At 43.0% G+C, this 22,776-nt stretch overlaps 1 protein-coding gene across 1 annotated transcript in view; it reads right to left on the bottom strand.

Moving 5' to 3' along the window:
- BTBD19 (BTB (POZ) domain containing 19) overlaps nt 1–22,776 on the bottom strand; it is a 66,606-nt gene that overhangs the window by 39,178 nt on the left and 4,652 nt on the right. Inside the window, exons 2-3 of the mRNA XM_015421973.1 lie at nt 16,906–17,113; nt 14,900–14,953 (exon numbers count right to left, since the gene is read on the bottom strand). Coding sequence (XP_015277459.1) covers nt 14,900–14,953; nt 16,906–17,113 — 262 coding nt within the window. The remainder of the gene's footprint in view (nt 1–14,899; nt 14,954–16,905; nt 17,114–22,776) is intronic.

Below are 22,776 nucleotides of genomic sequence, written 5' to 3'. Positions count from 1 at the left end.
ATCCTTGACAGATCCCTTTGGATTGCCTCACAATACTCACTGGTTTTCGCCACCCTGAACAACTTTGTATCATCCACAAAATTAGCCACTTCACTGCTTACTCCCAACTCCAAATCATTAATGAACAAGTTAAAAAGCAGTGGACCAAGTACTGATCCCTGCGGTACCCCACTGCTTACCACCCTCCACTGAGAAAATTGCCCATTTATACTCACTCTCTGTTTTCTATTAATTAGCCAGTTTTTGATCCATAAAAGGACTTGTCCTTTTATCCCATGATTTTTTAGCTTACTTAGGAGCCTTTGATGAGGAACTTTATCAAAAGCTTTCTGGAAGTCAAGTTAAACAATATCTATTGGATCCCCCTTGTCCACATGTTTGTTCACCCCCTCAAAGAACATTAACAGGTTAGTGAGACAAGATCTTCCCGTACAGAACCCATGCTGAGTCTGCCTCAATAGGTTTTGTTCATCAATGTGCCTGGCTACTAATTCTTTCCTTAATAATGGTTTCCACCAATTTACCCAGTATCGACGTCAGACTGACTGGCCTGTAATTTCCCAGATCCTTGCCGTACTGCTTTTCTGATGCTAAACCAATCAGTTGTTCCATATCTGGTTCTAACTGTCGCTTCTTGACCCTTATACAGGTTTCTCAAGAGACATGTGAGGTGGTCTGGTACTCCCATCTCTTTAAGGACTTGCCGTAGTTTGTTGTGATCCACACAATCAAAGGCTTTAGCGTAGTCAATGAAGCAAAAGTAGATCTTTTTCTGGTACTCTCTTGCTTTCTCCATAATCCAGCAAATGTTGGCAATTTGATCTCTAGTTCCTCTCCCTCTTCGAAACCCAGCTTGTACTTCTGGCAGTTCTCTGTCCACGTACTGCTGAAACCTAGCTTGTAGGACCTTGCTAGCATGTGAAATGAGTGCAATTGTGCGATAGTTTGAACATTCATTGGCATTGACATAAGATGATTTAATTAAGAGTACTGTGCTTAGGTTAACTAGAGGACTAAGGAATAGATTCTCCTACAGTGGTTGTGAGTTTGATAGCTGAAATCACACTAAGCTCAGTGCTCAGGAATGTAATGCAGGGGATTGCCTGGTTTGGCACATGGCAGCTGAGCCTGAATGATCTCAACTTCCCTTCCCACCTCTGTGGCCTATGTTACAGCCAGTTTCCAGATGAAGAGCTAGAATGAAGTCACCTGACTCTGGATACCCATTCCCAGTGCCTTAGTCACCCATAGCTTTCCAGGAACATCACTTTACCACCAGATAGTGTTCTAAGCTGAGTATTCCTTACCTCCACTGCCGATGGTACTTGTGCTCATCATACCCACATTCTTTTCCCATAATGAATACCACCAGAGCCTGTGTGTATTAATCTTCATCCCATGTGTTGCCTCTTTCTTGCTGTGTATTAGGTTCCTGGGATGACCTTTCTCCGCCCTCCCCATGCTTGTCTGAAGTATAATCTACTAACAATACTTTCATTATCGGGGTGACATGGTGGCTGGTGAAAAACCACTCCCCTGTGGCCCAGTTCCATGTGACATTGATATTATATGAAAGTTCCAGTCCATATGGGTTACTCTGATCATGTTTTTTCACACCACAAATACCCATGGGCCACAACAACACAGTGGCACTGCCTTGAAAAGTAAAGTAAATATTAAGGTGATCCATGAGATTGGAGTTTCCAGTCATTACTGAAGAAATGTGAAACTGGACCACAAAGAAGTCATGCTGCCTCAGTAACAAGGTTCAGAAATCATATTCACAATGCTTAAGGAAAATAAATCTCACCTGAATACCAGGTGCTAGGACCAAAGAACAATGGAGGGCTCTTGCTGTTATGGCCACCTTCTGAGTTTCCCAGACATAACTGGCTACCTCTATTGGAAACATAAATGTTGGACTAGATCAGGGTTCCCCAGTCTTGTTGAGCCCGTGTGTACTTTTGGAAATTAGAAAATGGGGACTGGGCTCCACCCACAAAATGGCTGCTTTGGGGGCATGGCCAATGACAAAATGGTGGCCATAAGGTACTGAGACCAACCACAAAATGTTTTGAGGTTGGAAGCCAAGTGTCTCTCTATGATGAAGATATTTCTGAATGGATGCTCCCTGGAGACACAGAAGAGCCTCCCAGGTTCTTCTGAAGCACCTCCTGATGTGGAGGAAAGCCAGGAGTAGGACTGGCTATTTATTCATTTTTATTTATTTACAAAACATATACACCATCTTTCTGCCCTCACCCAGGCCACCAGATTAAAATCATACATAAAAACACATCTTAAAAACTATTAAAACCAAAAAAAAACCCATGCCTTCAAAGTAAATATTAAGGCCATGTGAATAAAACTCTCTCTATTGGGAAATTCTTTTGTGTTCACCTTTCACTTTCATGTTATCATGCACTACAATCCCAGAATGCAGTCAAGTGTGTGTGTATTCACAACACTCATTCCTTGCAATTATTGCAATGACCATCAAAGATACATAAGGAGTGTTCCAGGAAACTGGCCTATAGCTGACTTGTATCTCCCCAGTGGATCAGTTGCAGAAACTCTAATGGGGTTACTCTTGTAGCCTGCCCTATGAATGCCACTGTTTCTTTTGCTTTTATTTTGCAGGAGAGTTGTGCTGATCTTCCCTAAAAATAAAAACCCATGCGCCTTCTGGGAATAGCAATCTGTGTTCTTTCAGCACCACCATCCTAATCTGGCTCTGAGTGGGAAGTTATTCTACAGAAAGCAAAGGCCTGGGAGTTAAGGAGTAAGATGGGGGAAGGGCTGTGTTAGGATATCATCACAGAGCTCATGGGCCCCGGCCAGTTCTCTGCAGCTGCTAAGCCGCAGACAATGAGCAGCTTGGATTCACGGGGTCATGCCAAAGGGTTGAATTTCCAAGAGCTGTTCTTGGGGGAAAGACACAACAAAGGCTTGCCCCAGCACCGGCTTGGATGGATTAACAGGATCAGTGTTCCTTCTGCCCAGATCTACTTTGATTTACGACAATCAGCAGTATTGCTGTTTCAGTCTCAGCCTGGGCTTTGATGCATGCATCAGCTGCTTCCTGTCCCTAGGTCCCACTGCAGCCCCCCTCCTGCTTCTGTCTGGGCAGGCCAAAGGAGGATCTTGCTAACTGAAATGGCAGAAATCACAGCATCAGTACTGGCACTACTGTCCACAGAGGAAAGTTGTGCACCGCTTCTGTGTTCTGTGTCAAGGGGCTGAATTTGGAGCACAGGAAACTTGAGGGAAGGTAATCATACAGAGGTTAAAAAATAGACACAGGAACACAGTTTAAACAGCTGCATGTTCTTCTTGCATGTAGTTCTGTAAAGACTTGACAGAGAAATAAAGGATTAAAAAAACCTTTTAATACTCAGATACAACTCTTGCTGATTAATGTGCAATGGTACAATTCTTCCCAGATATTTTCCCCAATGGAAGGTATTTATGAGTGAGAGAAACCATATCTCATCTGTGCACCCTTACAGGCAGGCCAGTTATCCCAGCATACATATAGGTGCAGGATGCCCTTCCACTAAGGGACTACTGAAAGAAGCAGATCACCATTTACAAATATCCTATAATAAGCAGTGTAAACAAGGAATCATGCAACACTAAAAATGCCAAAATGAATTTAAGGATGTATACCTATACTATAATAGCTGTTACCATCAATGGCCTGCCTCGTTGTTGGGGGGAAATTAGCTATGTGGCAGGGGAGACCAGAGGGGTACAGGGATCGCACACCAATTATATACCAAGGTCCAGTACAGTAGGAAGACTCCAAATCTGAAGAGTAAATTAAATAGTTTTATTGATGAATTTCCCTAATTACAAGCACACTAAGCATTCAAAAAGAGCAAGCAATACAGAACTAAGATTGATAGTAAATAGAGGGATCAGTTATGGGGTGATACAACCTGTCCAGACATGCAGAGGTCCCTGAAGAAGGGATTATGGCCCAAACCAAAGTTTGGGGGTGAATTGCCAGTTGGCATCCTGGGGCAGACACACAATCTGAGGTCATGTGCCTTGATGGATATAGACATTTGAGAACAATGCTGACCAATAGGAGGTCTTGAGGGCCTTGTCTCAGGTGAAGACAAAAGATTACCTGGACCAATCAGGGGTCCTAGGGGTGTGTAATATCAGGATGGACAAAAGATTACCTAGACCAATCAGGGGTCCTAGGGGTGTGTAACATCAGAATGGACAAGACATAGGTGTGACCAATGAGGTCTCAAAGGGGCAGCGTCTGGAATCACAATAGCAATGATGGGATTAGTCAGGTGCTGGGTGACTGTACAGAAACTGGTTTATCTACTGTAACATTGAATATTTGGATACAGAGGAGTAATTATTGGGTTAAGTCCCATCTGAATCCGGTGGGACTTATTCCTGATCTTTTGTCATCAATACCATATCCCCAATGGGCTCTTAGAGTAGTAGATAAATTGAAACTAATTGGATTAGATCCTGAAAATTTGTTAGAAGGAGGTCTGCAGTATGCAAAGAACCTAATACACCAAAGATTTAAGGATATTGAAGCACAAAACGACTATGCAGCCCTGCCTATTGTACAGTAGGGCGTGGCTACATTAGCCAGGAGAGTTTAAAAGATGAACAGCTTCAATGCAAAAGCTGTTCTGGCTATTCGAGTTGATCTGTTGGAGTTGTGTTACGCGTTGCTGAATAAAGCTGAATCTTTGCTGAATCACTCTCTGACTCTTTGTTAAGTAGGCACACAGATTGAATTGCTTCCCAAGTATAGACAAAAGGTGGGAGATGAGTCCCTGATTAGCATCAGGAAGGATCGTTAAACATTTGAATGTATGATTGGTTCATCTCAGTATCCTGAGCGATGGAGCAGGAAAGACAGTTTTGGAGACAAAGGATTCTCACATAGACATAGGATCACACAAAAAAGGCTTAGTGAAGTTCTGGAGATGGAAGGGCTAATCGCCAGGTGGCCTCTGAATACAATATCTGTTGGAACCCATTGTTATTCCAAGAATGGAGGGGGGAAGACTGGAAGTTTGCTCTGAGGACTGCCTTGTTGCCACTTGAAAATGGAGACCCTTTTTCAGAGCTTTTTGGCTAGCTCTGTGTTTCAGGCCAGGAGTGACTTCCTTGGCCTGACTTTTGTGGGTCTCTGGTTCAGGTTAGAAGTGGGGTGCCCTGCTATTAGCGCCTCTGGTCTACATGGCTTCTTGATACACATAGGAAGGGAGAGGCTGTAGCTCAGTGGCAGAGCATCTGTTTGGCATGCAGAAGGTCCCAGTTTCTATCTCTAGCACCTCCAGTTAAAAGGATCAGACAGTAAGCAGACCACTGGAGTTAAAAGGATCAGACAGTAGGCAGACCCTGGAGATCTTGTGCCAGTCAGAGTACACAATACCCATTGTTCTAACTGTTATAATGTTTTATTGTGTTTTAATATTTAATCTTTTAAACTGAAATTGTTTTTATTTCAATTATGTTACCCGCCGTGAGCCCGTCCACAGGATGGGTGGGATATAATAAATGCAAACAAATAAAAAAATAAAAATAAACAATACAGACCTTGACAAACAAAGGGTTTGATTCACTATAAGGCAGCTTCATGTATTCAGTCTTGTTTTCAGATATTAGAGCTGTTTTCAGATTCCATCCCAACAAAGTTGCATAGCAGTAAATCTCCTTGCTTTTGTGCTAGTTTACCCCAACAGGGAGTGCTTTTGTGCTAGTTTACTCCAACAAGCTAGGGGATCAACTGTCCTCGTGTTTGATTGGATTTTACATTGTATTATTATATTGTATTTTTATACTGTTGTGTAAGCCGCCCTGAGCCAGCCTTGTTGGGAGGGCGGGGTAAGAATCTAATAAATAAATAAATACTACCATATGCCTCAGTTTCCCCAGCTCTTTTTCTTTGCAGATAATAAATCAGAATGGCCTGAGCAGGTGATAACATTTAGAATTATTTTCATGTGCCCATAAGCTGTAATACCAATAAGTGGCTTTCAGTATAGATCCAGGTGAGCAGCCGTGTTGGTCTGAAGCAGTAGAACAAATTTTGAGTCAAGTGACTCAAATTTTGAGTCATGCACGAAGTGTGCCTGCACACAAAAGCTCATACCTTGAATAAACCTTTGTTGGTCTTAAAGGTGCCGCTGGACTCAAAATTTGTTCTACCGGTTTTTCGTATGTTAGAATTGGATAGAAGGCAGCAATTCTCTGAACAAGAACTTTGGGTTCCCTCCTACCTCTGGAAGAACAGTAATAGAGTTGGAGGCTACAGCCCAGAACTTCCTAAATATAGGAAGGAAGTAGAATCTAGTGGATTGGGAGTGTGGCTAATCGTTATCAGTGGTTACTTGCTTTTACTATTTGCCTGTCCTTCCAGAAAGTGAAGCAAACACTTCCCTGAAATGGGCCATGTGTGCCTTGTTTTGCAGCAGCTATGAGACAGAATTATTTCCTAGGAGATGGCAGTGGCATGGGGGTGATTTCCCTGCACCTTGTGATTAACAGCTCCCTCCCTCCTGTGGATTTTCAGTGTCTATTGAAGCATTATGGCTCCCGCAGCTTAACAGAGCAGCACGTCCCCACCTGGGGGGCCTTGAAGGGATCCTTACCTTCCCCAGGAGAGGTGGCACATAACAAAGAATCCTGAGCAAGTCATGACATGCCTGCAGTGTAGTAAGTGGGAGAGAGCTGCCCAGGCAGTCAAAGGGGGTAGAGCCCAGACACAGTAAGTTGTTATCAGTCCATCTTGCTGATCCGTCCAGGAGGGACAAGCCATCTGGAATCTGTGCTGGCAGGGGGTAAGAGTAGCAAAGAGGTCACCTCCATGTACTCTCTGCAGGGGCTGCCTAAACAGCATTAGCATCTTCGCTCACCTGACTTCTCCCACCTTATGCTTACAGCAAAGGGCCAAAACTTTTAATGCGGAATTCCAAACCCACATTTCCAAGAGCACACATGCCTCTGGAATCCAGTAGGATTAAAAGCAGCTGAAGCAAGGGAAGCTTTTTGGATTGGTGAAGTGATGAACGGACCGAAAACCTTTTAGAAACACTTTTTGTGTATGTCTATCATGCATGTGTAGATGAATGTGCATCCTTTCAGGAACTAAGGGGAAAGCCTTTTAGAAACAGTTTTACAATGGCTCTGAGCATGAACGTAGTGCATTATTCATTGTAGGCACAAGTCCAAGAGGAATCTGCCACAGTCACTGCCAGATGCTCCTGCCCTTCTGGCTTTCTAGGTGAGGCTGCAAACCAGAGCTGTTCCAGAGAGCTTTTGGGGGCAGCCTGAGCCTGAACAAAAAGGGAATACCATGCCGGTGGGGGCATAAGCTATTCTTAGATTGCCTTTTAATGTTTTCATATCTGTTGCTCTAATATTTATCAGATTGTTTTTATACTGCTGTTACTCAGTGTGGGTCCTGAGATGCTCAGGAGAAAGGTAGGCAAATAAAGAACTAAATAAATAAAACACACATCTGTTTAGCAGTTCTGGTTTTGGTTAAGGCACATTAGAAGTGTGTATCCTTTAGAAGTAGGTATGCTTTAGAAATGTCTGGAAGTGGCACTTGTTTCTGGAGACTGGCTATAGAACAATACCAGTCTCATGCTTAAAGCTGAACTGTAGCTTGCCTTTAAAACAAATAATTCATTTCACAGCTATGGAGAAAAAAATTAGAAGTGTATAAGGACCAATGGTTTTGAAATTATGTTGGTATGCCAAAACATATATTTTCATGCATACATATTTTAATCACAGAATTTTTATTAAGGCTGAGTCATGTTCAAAATATATTATGTAAGGCTTCAAGTAACACAGAATGAATCTTTAGGCTGGATGTTAAAGGCTTACAGATGACAGTCCCCATTGTGAGTCTTGGTCCCAGAAGCAATTTCAATAAAATGGAAAAGCACAAAAATATGGAGAGACAACAAGACCCAGGCAGGGGGGTATGGAAAGATCTGCAAACAGCCATTTTTTGTAAACATGTACACATGTTTAAGGGCCAGGGACACTTGGCTGGAATTCCTCCAGTCCCTTGTCTGTCACACCATAAAGTGTTCGTGGTTCTGCCCCCACCCTAAGAAACACAGAATGTGTGTGGGAATGGAAGCTGCTGCCATCCCAGGATTTCCCAGAAAGTTAGACCCCGGCCAGACAGAAGAGAATGTAAGGGGTCTGGTGGCAAAACCACAAGGAAAAGGAATTATCATGTGTTTCCCAGAAGTTTCTGTTGTGTTTCCTTATTCCTGAAGGGCAGGAAAGTCTAGATGCTGTCATGTAATTAAATTCCCATGCTCTAAGGGCACATGATCCAGATCACGAAGCTAAACAAGTATGGCCCTTAGCATTATCTGAGATGCATAGCATTATCTGAGATGCATAGGTTAGCCACTCTGAACAGAGAAATAACAGAGTACAAGATGGATAAATGTACAACATGCTGCTATTGGGCACACAATCCTCCTCCTAATGAATATCAGTCATAACTCTGGGGCTGACCCAAAAGGAGCAACTGTTTAGCCGCACCAAAAGAAAGACGTGGTCACACAGATCCCCTGAACCGGCACACAGCTCCTCCCCGGCACGATCAGATGCCGGGGGGAAGCCACTTACAGGAGACAGAGGCTGCCGAACTGCGCACGTGTGAGCATGCGCAGTTCAGCCAGGAGCCTACATTGCTCCAGAAGATGGGCGCGCCGGCGATCGCACGGCCGCACTTGCTGCGGTGTACCCGGTAAGTCCTCCTCTTCTGTTGGTTTTTTTTAAACAGTGCGTTATTGGCCTGAAGAAACGGATCGGGGACGGGTGCAAGCCAATTCCCAGATGTTGAGGTGTGCTCGCGCCCGTTTGCTGAGCCCCCGATCCGTCTCTCTCCCAGGCCAAAACCTCCCGTGTGACCGGGGTAGAGCTACACTGCTAGAATTGTTTTTCTTCAGTTTTAATTCATCAGCTTCCATCTCCCCGGGCCATGACTGAAAACTAGTAGTTAAACCATGACTGATACCTAGTTGTTCCCTCCACCACACACACTTCTCCTTCATTATTTATTAATTCCATTTGTATCCCGTCCTCCCCGCGAACAGGCTCAGGGTGGCTTACAGTAATTGGTACGAGGTACTATAAAATCCACATCAAACATTTAAAACATTTTAAAACATTCAGGTAATCATAAAATGCTAGTAGTACTAAACATTCCATCACTAATTGAGATGGCGTCCTATATGATGTAAGAGCAGACAATTTCAGACTAGGTAATCTTCTTCTTCTTTCTTCTTCTTTCTTCTTTCTTCTTCTTCTTCTTCTTCTTCTGTACTTACATCATCTAGTGTGAGGAACTTCCATCAAATCCAACCCATTATCTGTTCTCAATCATTTTCTAAAACTCCACTTTTCCCACTGAATGTTTAGAATTCCCCCACAGGTCACAACCAATATTTCCTCCCTGCTGTGCTAGGTAATGACATCAACTCCTTCCTACTTGCCTTCCTGGAACACCATGTACTGTATGTATACAATCAGAGAGAGCAGAATTCTCTCATACTTCCACATCCTCTGATCCCTGCTTGCGGCAGAGGGGGAACTCCTCACGATCACACAAAACCTATTTTCAAATGACTGACCCAGCAGGGAGATGACAGGTCATTGAATTCCCCTGTATTCAAGTACTCTGAGAGCAACTAGTGATATTTCTATTCCTGCCCACCTCCCACTTGTCTTTTGTCACCCCCACTAACCTCCATGCCATGAAATGTCCATTTCCACACATTAAGCTTCTATTAAAGGGACAAGTAATTTTTCTCCAGGACTGTTGTTGGCCACCTTACTCAGTCAGTACATATATAGTTCCAGGCTCTGTCCTGGGCCACTGCTTCAAAGATGAAAGACAGCCAGTGTTATACCTGAGTTAATGCAGAGACACAATCAGAGGGAGCTGTAAAAATATTTATGGGAGTGGTAAAAAGACTAGTTATATGGTAGATGGCCACCCATGCAACAAGCTGCCTTTTATTTTGCCCAGCACACTTAAAAACCACATCCAAGCACATTTCACCTGTGCTGTTTTGACTGGGGGGAAAAATCAGGCATTTCCAGTCGGTCTCTTCCCATCTTCACCCTGCCATTCCATCATGAAAGCAACATGGATTGCTTTGGGGTCAAAATCCATGTTACTTTTCCCCAGTGTGTTTATTTTATTTTATTTTCCTTTTGAAAAAGCAGTCACACATTTGCAAAGAGAAAGGAGGTGGGAAGGGGAGGAGGAGGAGGAGTTTTCCCCAGTAGGTCTAAAAGTAGTTCAGGGGTGGCTTTTTCAGCAGGAAAACAGCAAGGAAGAAACAGTTAAAATTTCCCTCTTTTCCAACACTATTTTCCTTGAAAACGTTGCCTTGGCAGCTGCATTTGCAAAAAGGAAAAAAAAATGTGAACACAGATGAAAAAATAACATGTAACTTGATTTTGGCAGTGCAATCCAAAGCAGAGCTACAGACCTTTAGGTTCATTGAAGTCAAGGGACTTAGAAAGGTGTAACATTGCTTAGGACTGCACTGTTAGTATTCCCTGGCATTAAGCAGGGGCACAGGGTGAAAGGGAGCTCCTCCGTTGCCACTTCTTATGCTCATGCTTTAAGTGGCAGGACCTTGGCGAAGATCTAAGCCTGATGGAGTGTCTTTGTAAAAGTAAAAATAGCTCAGGTGAAGAGGAAGGAAAGACATTAGGAAGAGAGACTGTGAGATTTCCAGTTTTGTAGATCACCAAAGATTTCTTATCTCTTTAATGAAACCCAGAAAAAACCCACCCTGAAACTGGAGGGTTTAAAAAATGTAGCAGATCTTTCAGTGCGATTTGGACTATGTAACCTCCTTGAACAAAGATAACCCAAAAGACTTCTTCTGTTATCAGCACTTGTGTAAATGTTTTGTCACAACTGAATCTGATAAAAGAGAACAGCTGCAGTACCGGCTCTTTTTTTGTCAAGAACCTGGATGTGTGCAAAAGATTTAAATAAGGAAGTTCCATATCAGGATTCCTGGACATGGAATGTGTCCAAAATAGAAGCAAACTCACTGGGGACAGGTTCCATTCAGACAGTGGGATTATCCAGAATATACATGTCTTATCAAGGCAACAGTTTTACTGGAATTGTTAGAGCAGAATTTTAGTGTCAGAAACTCCTGTATTAACAGGATCAACCATGTTGTAGTCCCTGTGCTGTCAGGTTGTAGGAAGAGGGGTACATAAGAACATAAGAGAAGCCAGTGTTGGATCAGGCCAATGGCCCATCCAGTACAACACTCTGTCACACAGTGGCTAAAATACCAGGTGCCATCAGGAGGTCCAGCAGTGGGTCCAGGACACTAGACATCTTTTGTATAAAGCTGACATCTTTTGTATAAAGACACAAAGACACTAGACATCTTTTGTATAAAGCTGAAAGTCAGCAGGCCTCCTCCAGTTTAATGTTATGACTAGTTCACAGTTCCTAAATGCAGAGGGTTGCCATCTTGCAGTTAACTCATGGGGCTTCCCTACTTCCACTGCCCTTACAATTTCCCCCAGCACTTTGAAATCAGAAAGAAGGAAATGAGAAAGATGTTTTCCCCCCACCCACAAACATGAAATTAATACTAAGCAACAAAGAAAGATGCCTCCTAGGTTTTTTATGAGTCTGGGAAGTATTAATTAGTGGAAAATATTTAATGGAGCTTTCACTTACAGTCCTGCAGTCCAATATTTATGCTAACCTTGAAGAGCTGAAGGAGTGAGCTCTGAAAAACTCTCAGATGGATGGAAATTTTTCCTTCTTTTAATAAGGGGCAAAGGTATACATCGAGCCTTCCAATGCCAACACTTTGAGGGTTTCTCCTTTAACTATAAGGAAAAGTTTCCAGAGGAAGGCAGCTTGTGTTAGAGGCAATGGACCCCTGCAGCTGTGTTTCCAGCAGCCAGATAAGTGTTCAATACTGTTTACAAAGCTATACAAAGCTATATATATATATATAAGCTGTGGTGGCTTAGAGGTTAAGATGCTGAGCTGCTGTAGGTCAGCAGTTCGACACCCTAGTGCCACATGATGGAATGAGCTCCCATCTCTGGCCCCAGCTCCTGCCAACCTAGCGGTTTGAAAGCAAGAAATTGCAAGTGGATAAATAGGTACCGTTTCGATGGGAAGGTAACAGCGTTCCGTGCGCCTCAGCGTTTAGTTATGCCGGCCACGTGACCACAGAAAAGTCTTCAGACAGCGCTGGCTCTTCAGCTTAGAAACAGAGATGGGCACCGCCCCCTAGAGTTGGATTTGACTAGCTTTTGAGCAAGGGAAACCTTATCAAGGAAAACAGAGTTACACATACCTGTAACTGTTGTTCCTTGAGTGATCTACAGTGCAATCACACATATGGGATCTGTGCAGGTGCAGGCCTCCCACAGCTTCCCAAAGCCTCCCAAAGCCCAAGAGGGTACTTTCCCCTCCCACTGGCCTTCCCACTACGTCACACGATAGGAGGAGAGCGAGAGAGCCTGTCTCCTCAGTCCTTGCACTGCTGCCACCAGGAAGAACGTAACAATGGAACATGGTATTAGTGCAATAACTAGAAATTTATTGTTGTGAAAACTGAAAGGATAAACAACGATATGTATCTAAATATCTGTGAGGGTATACAAATACAACCACAACAAGAAAAACATCATACTGAGATTCTGGTGAAAAATCTTTTAAAATATATATACACACACGCACACACAACAGAATCTCAGGCAAGTGGGATGTGTGACTGCACAGGAAATTACTCGATGAACAGCAATTATAGGTAAGTGCAACTCTGTTTGCATTGTAGTTATCACTGTGCAGTCCCACATCTTGGAGAGTGGCGTACTTACTGGATAAGGAAAAAAAGATGGAGAAACGACATCTGAGGGGTGACATTATTGAGGTTTATAAGATTATGCATGGGATAGAGCAGGTTGAGAAAGAAGTATTTTTCTCCCTTTCTCACAATACAAGAACTTATGGGCACTCCATGAAATTGCTGAGCAGTCGGTTAGAACAGATAAAAGGAAGTACTTCTTCCCCCAAAGAGTGATTAACACATGGAATTCACTGCCACAGGAGGTGGCATGGATGGCTTCAAGAGGGAATCAGATAAGCATATGGAGCAGAAGTCCAGCAGTGGCTATTAGCCACAAGGTATAGATAGGAACTCTCAGGCTGGGGCAAGTGATGCTCTGTATTCTTGGTGCTTGGGGGGGAGCAACAGTGGGAGGGCTGCTAGTGTCCTGGCCCCACTGCTGGACCTCCTGATGGCACCTGGTATTTTGGCCACTGTGTGACAGAGTGTTAGACTAGATGGGCCATTGGCCTTATCCAACATTGGCGTCTCTTATGTTCTTATGTTTAACTAGTGAAGCTCTCAGGCATCCTCTGCTAAGGTGTAACCATTGGTGACAGCAGAAACTGCCCAATGAGAGAGGGATTGGGAGGAAGCTGCCAAACACTTTCTTGGGGCAGAATGGCAGTCAGATTATGTGCACTCCCGGCAGACTGAGTCCTGTCTAAATAAAACAGTCGTGCTCTATGAACATCCAATATGTGTAATGATTTTTCTTTGTCATCCTCAGGATGTAGAAAAAATACCGGTAAGACAATGGGCTGATTGATGTGAAAAAGGGAGACCACCTTAGGACAGATAGGCAGGCTAGACCTGAGTACCAGTGTATAAGGATAGAAATTTATAAAGGGAGGGTCATGGCAGCCAGTTCACCTACATATCTAGCAGAAGAGATAGTTACTAAAAATGCAGCCTTTTATCAGTCAGTCATGAATTCTGGGCCTGATGAAAGTAAAAGAGACCTACACACTGCAGATGTTTAGCCACAGCCCAGAAGACATTTTTCAGAGCAGGACTTCCATGTAGAAGGCTTCTTGGACTCTCTCATAACATCCAGCACAGCCTAGGAGGGAGATGCATACTGACCCTCTCATGTATCTGTGGCCACTAGTGCCTTTTCCCAAGGAGTTGCCTTCAGGTGATAGGCCCTACCATACCTGTCTTGGAGGTGAACTGTTTGCGTATGGAGCAAGTGGAGACATTATGTCCTTCACCGAGACACATCAGATAATGACAGTGGTCATCGACTTGGGCTGTTTTAGTACCCACTGGGTTCACTTTTAAAACAAAGACTTTCTAGCATTGCCATGCCCCCCCACCGGCCACCAGCGGGGGATGGGTGGAGTAGGGTTGCCAAATCCAGGTCTGGAAATTCCTGAAGATTGGGTGATGGATCCTGGGGAGGACAGGGACCTCAGTGGGGTACAATGCCATAGAGTTCACCCTCCAAAACATCCATTTTCTCCAGGGGAACTGATCCCTGTAGTCTGGAGATAAGCTGTAATTCAAGAGGATCCCCAGGTTCCATCTGGGGGCCGGAATCCCTAAGGCCATTAGTTAAAAAAGAGGTTATGTGACGAAGAGAAGAAAAATTGCTGGAAAGCATAAAGGAATTGTATGTTTGAGAGAAAAAGGTGACAGGAAAAACTGGAAGCTCCTCTCTCTGCAGGGGCGGAAAGAGGGGTGAGGAGGCAAGAGCTCTCCCCTCCTATCATGTCATCATTTTGGCAGGAAGGTCGGTGGGAGGGGAGAGTGTCCTCCAGGGCTTTGGAAAGCTTTGGAAGTTTTAACCTGGCAGGCTTGCACCTTCTCAGTTCTCCAGTGTGTGGCTGCACAGTGGTCACAACTAAGAACATGAACACAGGAGGACAATCCAATCTCCACATCTTGCAATAATCAGGCATCAAAGATTACGCTACAGTTTCATAAGGCAAAGGCTGTCTTTCCACAAAGAATCAACACAGGTCACAAGCAACTATCCCTACCTTTCTGAGGTCATTCAGTCCATACTCCATGGATGACGTCAGCACCTCCAGGGCCTACAGGAGGAAACAAGGTGATGATCATTGTTTTAAGAGCCCCACAGTTAGGGCTCTCTGTCCTCTTGCAGAAGGCACAGGTTTGAGCCCATTTTGTCTGTTTTTTCCAGGCTTTTACTCACAAGAATAGTTTTCAAAGATTAGCCAGCTGAGAACGCCCATTTTGATTTCAAAATTTGGCAGACCTCCCCCAGCCCTCCCCTTCTCCCTTGCTAATGCCTGCCCTGTGCCAGCCAGCCAGCCAGCCAGACAGACAGACAGACACACAGACTCTTTTCATAGCATGATACTGAAATTACTGACTAGCGAGTAATTATTTCTTGAACCAGGTCTTTGTATCTCTCACAGCCAAGGGCTTTACATTAACCAAAAGCAAAATAACAATCTCATTATCTGGAGCCTAATAAAATGCTTGTGGTTTAGAACGTTGGGAGGTTTCAAGCCCAGTGTCCTCCCATGGTGGAAGGTGGCAGCTGTTTCCGAACTGATGCGTGGAATAGGATTATAAAACATGACCCTGGTTACTCTGAGAGAAACATGGTGCCTCACCTGACACTGTTGCAGTATTGCACTGATAGTTAGAACTTTTAAGCTGCCGACAGACAGACAGACAGACCCTTTTCATAGCATGATACTGAAATTACTGACTAGCGAGTAATTATTTCTTGAACCAGGTCTTTGTATCTCTCACAGCCAAGGGCTTTACATTAACCAAAAGCAAAATAACAATCTCATTATCTGGAGCCTAATAAAATGCTTGTGGTTTAGAATGGTCTTGTTGATTAGCCATTCACACAGGTGAAATGATAATTCTATCCATGTGAATCATTTTCCAAGCCCAATCAAGCCATTCTATTTTCAACATGACATGTGACTAAATGATTTATTAATAACAACAACGTTGAATTCATTGCAGATATAAATAGGAATCCTGCGGCACCTTAAATAAATAAATAAGACTAACAAAAAAAAATTCTAATATCACCTTTCATGAACTACAGCTCCTGTCTTCAGATGCAATGAGGGCATCCTCACTTATGCAGACTATTTTGTAGGATATATTTTGAAAAACAGGGTTGCAGGGCCGTAAGACACAGGAAGTCCAGAGTGAAATATAATAAATGTAATTTTGTAAAATTAAAATGTAACCCAGAAATGTACAACGAAGACCATTCACAAGGTATGCTAAGCTAGTTCATGTTTGTAAAACACAGGAACTCCTAGCTTTTGCTACAATAGCTGACATCTATAATTAGCAAGAAATCCCAACTCGTGGTTCAAGTCTCCCACCCAGGTATCTTTAGCAAAACCAAGATGTTTTACGGGTGTCGCCTAGCTTGCTTTAACTGTATTTTTCTCAATTAGGCTTGAATGTTTCTTAATGACATTTTATTTCATGCATTTGCCCTGATCCTGCAGTTTGTTTATTTAAGACCAACAATATGTAATTCTGGGTATAAACTTTTGTGTGCATGCACACTTCATCATATACTGACGATTCACTCATTGCATCTGAAGAAGCGGGCTCCAGTCCATGAAAGTTTGTGCTGGAATAATATCTTTAGGATCATGCCACAAGACTTCTGTTCTTTTTTGCTTCCAACCAGATTAATACAACTATCCTTCAAGAAATGAATTAGTTGGTTACCTTATTCAGAAACAAACATTTGTGGTAGAGGTGCATCATCATAAGAAGAAATAAAAAGTATAAAAACCAGCAAAATAAATAGTTCATAAAATTAATAAAATCAGCTAATGACAGTGCTGAAGGTAGATTTTCCCATTTGGTGGGCTGGTAATCTTTTTAAATTTATCTACAAGACTGGTTTAGAAGGGCTGTGTAACCTCACCATTCTCATAAGCAGATCGTGACATCATTTGCTTTCAACCCATCCTCCTATTTAGTACCTTCCCTGGAAGTCCAGTCCCTTATTAATACAGGTCCTACTTACAATGCCGTTGTTGAGGGTGACACTATTAGTGTACAGGTACTCAATGACTGCAAGGAACACCTCTGGCTGTACATGGCTCAGGAGAAGTGGGGCTTGGGTCTCCTGGGGCTGGCTCAGCATTGCATGGAACGCCTGGCAGCGACAAGAAAGGAGACAGCGATGGGCAAAGACTTCCTGCTGCTCTCCACCAACCAAGAATGTTACATCACTGTGGGGGAAAAAGCAATAGGGATTTCATTCTAACAGTTCACTATGTACACTTCACAACTCTTTATGCTGTATTTCCTTTCCCTAGTGCCTTAATTCAAGACCCACCCTAAAGAGTTTGGCTATTTTGTGAGCAACGTAAATTCACCATGGGCCAAATTACGTACATGGTCAGTGTCTTTGTAAAACAGGTCCTGTTACTTTATTTCAGGAACCTCTGTTAAATGTGTTAGAAATTCAAAAATAAGAAGCTAAAAAGGCGGTCCTGAAAAATAGCCTTAAAATCTGTCTGGAAGCTTAAAAAAAGATTCTAAGGATTATAAAATCAGTCAGTTAACTGAGACCTTGGCCTGCTTGAATCCCCCAAACAGTAAAACAAATAGACACCTAGTCTCTTTTACCAATAACTCAGTCTGAATTGACTTGTGGTTCCTGCATGCCTCCAAAGAGTTGCTTACAATACTACAAATGCAGATGCTGAATAAGGAGAGGAGAGCGGACCACTTCAGATGGGATTTAATTTAATTAATTTTAATTATCGTATGACATTGTGTGTAGAGTAACCAGGAGATCCTAAAATTGTCTGGCAGCCAAAAGTTTTAGCTCCTTTAGCATTATGCACCACTAGGTGGAGAGCTAGAGTTGTTTTTTTTAAAAAAAAAAAAACAAGAGACATTTCAGAGGTGGTTTGCCATTGCCTGGCTCTGTGTCACGACCCTGGTATTCCTTGAGGTTGCCCTTCCAAATACTAGCCAAGGCCAACCCTGCTTCGTTTTCGAGATCTGACAGGAACGGGCTAGCCTGGGCTATCCAGGTCAGATGGGATAATAAATGGCTATGTTTATTTATCAATTCAAAAAGGGGGGATCTGCTGTGCCAACCCCATTCCAAACCCAGTTGTAGTTCAGGCAATTGGTAGGATGGACAAGAGTCAGGCCCCCTCTGTTAGTACCTCCTTGATTTTATGGGTAAGGCCACCCTGCCTCCGAACTTAAGAGTCCTCATGGGCCAAGCCTTCTTGATGGTCAAGGGAGGTGTGCCACTTTCTGTCTCCCTAGCCACTGGGTCTATGGGTCAAGGATAATGGTACCCCAGAACTGCGTAAGCACTGATGCCCTAGTCCTGGTCTAAGTAATACTCCTTCATTCTATAGATGATGCCTTAGGGTATTCACCTAAGCTGTGCTGTGTACCCCTCAAGAAACTTTTCCTGAATTGCTATTGTTACAGGGGGGATCATATTTGTTATGTATGCTGCCTGAACTGTACTTGCAAAAGGACTTAGCTTGGGGATGCATAACAATAGCTTGCTAGGATCCTAGAATGGACCAGTAGGGTGACAGGGATCCTAGAGTAACCCAATTGGGAAACAATGTAGTGTAAATACCCTATAGTTGGGAGTGGGGCGTGTTTTGGGTGTGACCTTTTACAGGCATAAATACCCGACTTTGGCCAGGGGTTTCTCAGTCTTCTTTCTCTTGCTGAATCACTAATAAACTATGAGCTGATCACTTGAACGCGTCTGAACCCAGTATATTTCAATATTACTGCTTTGTTCTACCCCACCCACACCCCACTTGCCTCAAATGACTCCAAGAGGCTATGCCACAGATCCCCAGGAATATACTGCAGCCTTCATCTGCAAGATGGATCCCATTGTCCCTACACATGTGCAGATAACAATGCTTGATGCCTGGCTGTGCAATATGCACCCCTCCTGCACACACAGTCTCACTTTGCCGTTCATCATCTCCAGGTGCCCAGGATGAATTGCACATTTTCACACTGTCTTCTGGGCATCTCAGACCATATAATCAGCACTACCAGCACTACAGCCTGAAGGTATTCCATGTCAGCCAGGGCTTGCAAAATTATAGATTTCCCAGTTCATTTTCCATGCCTTTTCCCCAGGTGGATTAGAAAGATGTGAGGTGTGGAAAAGGCCCTCAAGTGTTGCAGAAGGACTGGCAAGATCTGGTTCCATAGTATGCCCCTGTCCCAACCATATCATCTGAACATTCCTACTTGTGACCCAAAACCTCCACTTGCTGTCCTGTGCCTGGCCCAGAAGACAATGCTGTGGGTGAGGATGACAGCCTGCTTCCTCATGCCCTTCTCCATCTAGGGTTGCCAGATTCCCTGGTGAAAGCAGGGGTCCCCTGCTCCCAGGCCCCACTTCCCCACTGGCGACCAGCTGGTCAGCAGGGGGGAACTCACCCAGAAAAAGAGAGAGATCAGCATCATTACCCACGTGATCCATAAGTGACATCATCACTTCCAGTACATCAGGGGCGACACTCTGGTATTTGGGTAAAATCTCTATGGAAGAAGACACATTTACCATAGAGTTTTTGCCCAAATACCAGAGTGTCACTGTGATGCTCAGTTGTAATTGCACCTTGCTCTTTAAAACTTTATTACTGTTAAGAGAAAGATAATAGCCCTATGTGCTGGTTAATCTGACAAACTGTTAACAGGTGATGTTTGTCAAGGATGAAGCCCTTGCATGATGCCTGGAAAAGGTTATGTTTATTAAATTGTTAGCTCGTTAGTGGGGAGATAGTGGATAAAATTGGTAGGTAGAAAGCTGGGTTCTTAATCTCCATCTCTCTCGACGACGGAAGATTCACCTGCAGTTGAACCAGACTACCAGGAAGAGAAAGTGATGCGCAGAAAGTGATTGAAAGTTTTATTTCCCTCCTGCCTGAGAAGAAAAAGATAAGAGATTGGATTTATACCCCGCCCTTTACTACCCAAAGGTGTCTTAGAGCGGTTTACAAACTCCTTTCCCTTCCCCTCCCCTCAACAGACACCCTGTGAGGTAGGTGGAGTTCTGACAGAAAGTGCTCTTTTTCAAAAACAGCTCTTATCAGAGCTACAGCTTGCCCAAGGTCATCCAGCCAGGTGCAAGTGGAGGAGTGGGGAATCACACCTGGTTCTCCCAGATTAGAATCCGTGCACTTAACCACTACACCAAACTGCCACTACACAGAAAGACTAGAGTAATGGCTTCCCAGGTAGTGGGTATGTTTTGAATCACATCATCTCCCATTATAGAAATGAAGCATTGGCATGTCTTCATTTAATAGTTTCTTACTGTTCCTCTAGCTTCAACAAACTTAAATCTAGGGACTTCCTGAATATGAGGATGTGTGATCTGATTCTTCTGCATACATTTTTATTTATTTGGTTACTTCATTTATACTCCACCTTTCTTGCTTCTTTTTCTAGCTTCTTCCAATAGTAATTCATCCAGTTTTTAAATCTACAAAGAAGAGACTCATTTTTAACTTTGATGTTTCCAATGCTAGGGCTATTTTCACATTTTCATGTGCAGGGAAGAAAAAGGTCCACACTGACTCTCAGCAGATCCCAAGGACACATACAGGTCTCGTCATGCACTCAGATGGCCTTGGCATGCCTTTGAATTCCACCCTAAATGTAGGTTAGTAGTAGCATGCCTGAAAATGCCACTGCATGTATACATGATAGTGGGTCTTGTGACCAGCACAGCATGCAATGGGGAGAGCTAGGAGTCAACATGGTATGAAGCAGGGTCATAAACACAGAATCACAATGCTCACTACTGAGTTCCCAGTAGTGCAGCAGATTGCCCATATTAATTTGAAGTACTTACTATTGTTGCCATGGGTTTACTGCAGCTTGTATGGGAATGTAAGCCTACATAATCAAACAATGCCTGTTCTTATAATGGATTTAGCATTTTCCTTCACTTTTCAATACACACAAACGTTTCTCCCTCACCTCTGTGGGTCTGAGATTTGATCTACATCATTTAGCCACATTTCCTTGTGAAGTGTCAATTATTTCCTTCAAACAGGTCAGGTGTACAGAGATTATCATCAGACAGCTGTACTTTGCAGCTCATTAGCACATTAGGCTGCACCCCCATGTTACCAGAAGTGTGGTTATCCAGCCACACCCACCTTTTGCTTGTTATTCTGTTTACCTTGTTGGTTGTCAAAACCCAGGGCTTTTTTGTAGCAGTAACTCCTTTGCATGTTAGGCCACAAACCCCTAATGTAGCCAAATCCTAATGAGTTTCTGCTGTTGGATGTGGCCTATTATGCTAATGAGTTCCTGCTGGGCGTAGCCAACTTGGGAGCCAGCCGGAACTCCGTTCCTGTGCGTTCCTGCCCAAAAATAGCCCTGATTTAGCCATATTTCCTTGTGAAGTGTCAATTATTTCCTTCAAATGAAACCATTATTCCAGTTACTAGCCAACGAATACAACAGGTTAGGTGTACAGAGATTATCACCAGACAGCTGTACTTCATCAGAACTGGTCTTGATCTAGCAAAGCTAGCAAAATGTCATTTTCTCCCGTAATGGAAGATGGGGGTGGGGAGAGAGGTGCCAAACTTCTCTTTGTTGCTTACTTAAAAACAATAATCTGAGAATATGCTTGATTGCCAGAAATGGGAATGCATTAAGAAAGCGAAAATTCTATAAAACAGCAATCATGACTGAAGAGTCTTACTGATGTTCATCACTTTTGAAAGTGAAACAGTGATGAGCACTTATCTTCTAAAGAAGTTAAGAGCAAGAATAATAAAAAGTGTCTTGCTACTAATAAAGTCATAGGGCCTATCTGACCGGTACCAATGAAACTTACAAGCACATTCTATATAGCTTTCCCAGTTTGCAATTGTTACAGTAGCTAGAAAGGACAATATAGTTTTCTGATGGAGACTGCATCTGAAGAGAGCTCTCTGACACATAAAACCTTCTACTAGAATAAATTTGGTTAGTCTTTAAGGGGCTACTATTTAATTTTGCTACAATAGACTACATGGCTATCCTGGAATTATTTTCTCTTTGATAACATATTGCAGTTTGAGTACTAGGAAAATGCAATATATCTTCAGCAAATGTTATACTCAAGCAAAGACACCTGATGTCCATCTGCAAGAAAAAATTAGCAATATCTGTGCATTTATTGTAAAAAAATATATTCATAAAAAGTGTCTTGCTACTAATAAAGTCATAGGGCCTATCTGACCGGTACCAATGAAACTTACAAGCACATTCTATATAGCTTTCCCAGTTTGCAATTGTTACAGTAGCTAGAAAGGACAATATAGTTTTCTGATGGAGACTGCATCTGAAGAGAGCTCTCTGACACATAAAACCTTCTACTAGAATAAATTTGGTTAGTCTTTAAGGGGCTACTATTTAATTTTGCTACAATAGACTACATGGCTATCCTGGAATTATTTTCTCTTTGATAACATATTGCAGTTTGAGTACTAGGAAAATGCAATATATCTTCAGCAAATGGTATACTCAAGCAAAGACACCTGATGACCTCCTACAAGAAAAAATTAGCAGCATCTGTGCATTTATTGTAAAAAAAAAATATCCAACTAGCCAAAAGGACACCAAACTATAGTTAAAATAGTAACCCTGATGTGGATGGTCTAGGCTAACCAGAAGCTAAGCAGGGTCGGCTCTGGTTAATATTTAGATGAGAGAGCACCAAAGAAAATGAAGACTGGTACACAGAGAAAGGCAATGAACATAAGAACATAAGAGACGCCAATGTTGGATCAGGCCAAAGGCCCATCCAGTCCAACACTGTGTCACACAGTGGACAAAAAATACCAGGTGCCATCAGGAGGTCCACCAGTGGGGCCAGGACATT

Source organism: Gekko japonicus, unplaced genomic scaffold (genome assembly GCF_001447785.1).
Source record: "Gekko japonicus isolate JY-2015 unplaced genomic scaffold, Gekko_japonicus_V1.1 scaffold75, whole genome shotgun sequence".
Lineage (NCBI taxonomy): Eukaryota > Metazoa > Chordata > Lepidosauria > Squamata > Gekkonidae > Gekko > Gekko japonicus.
This window is presented reverse-complemented; position numbering and strand designations above follow the sequence as displayed.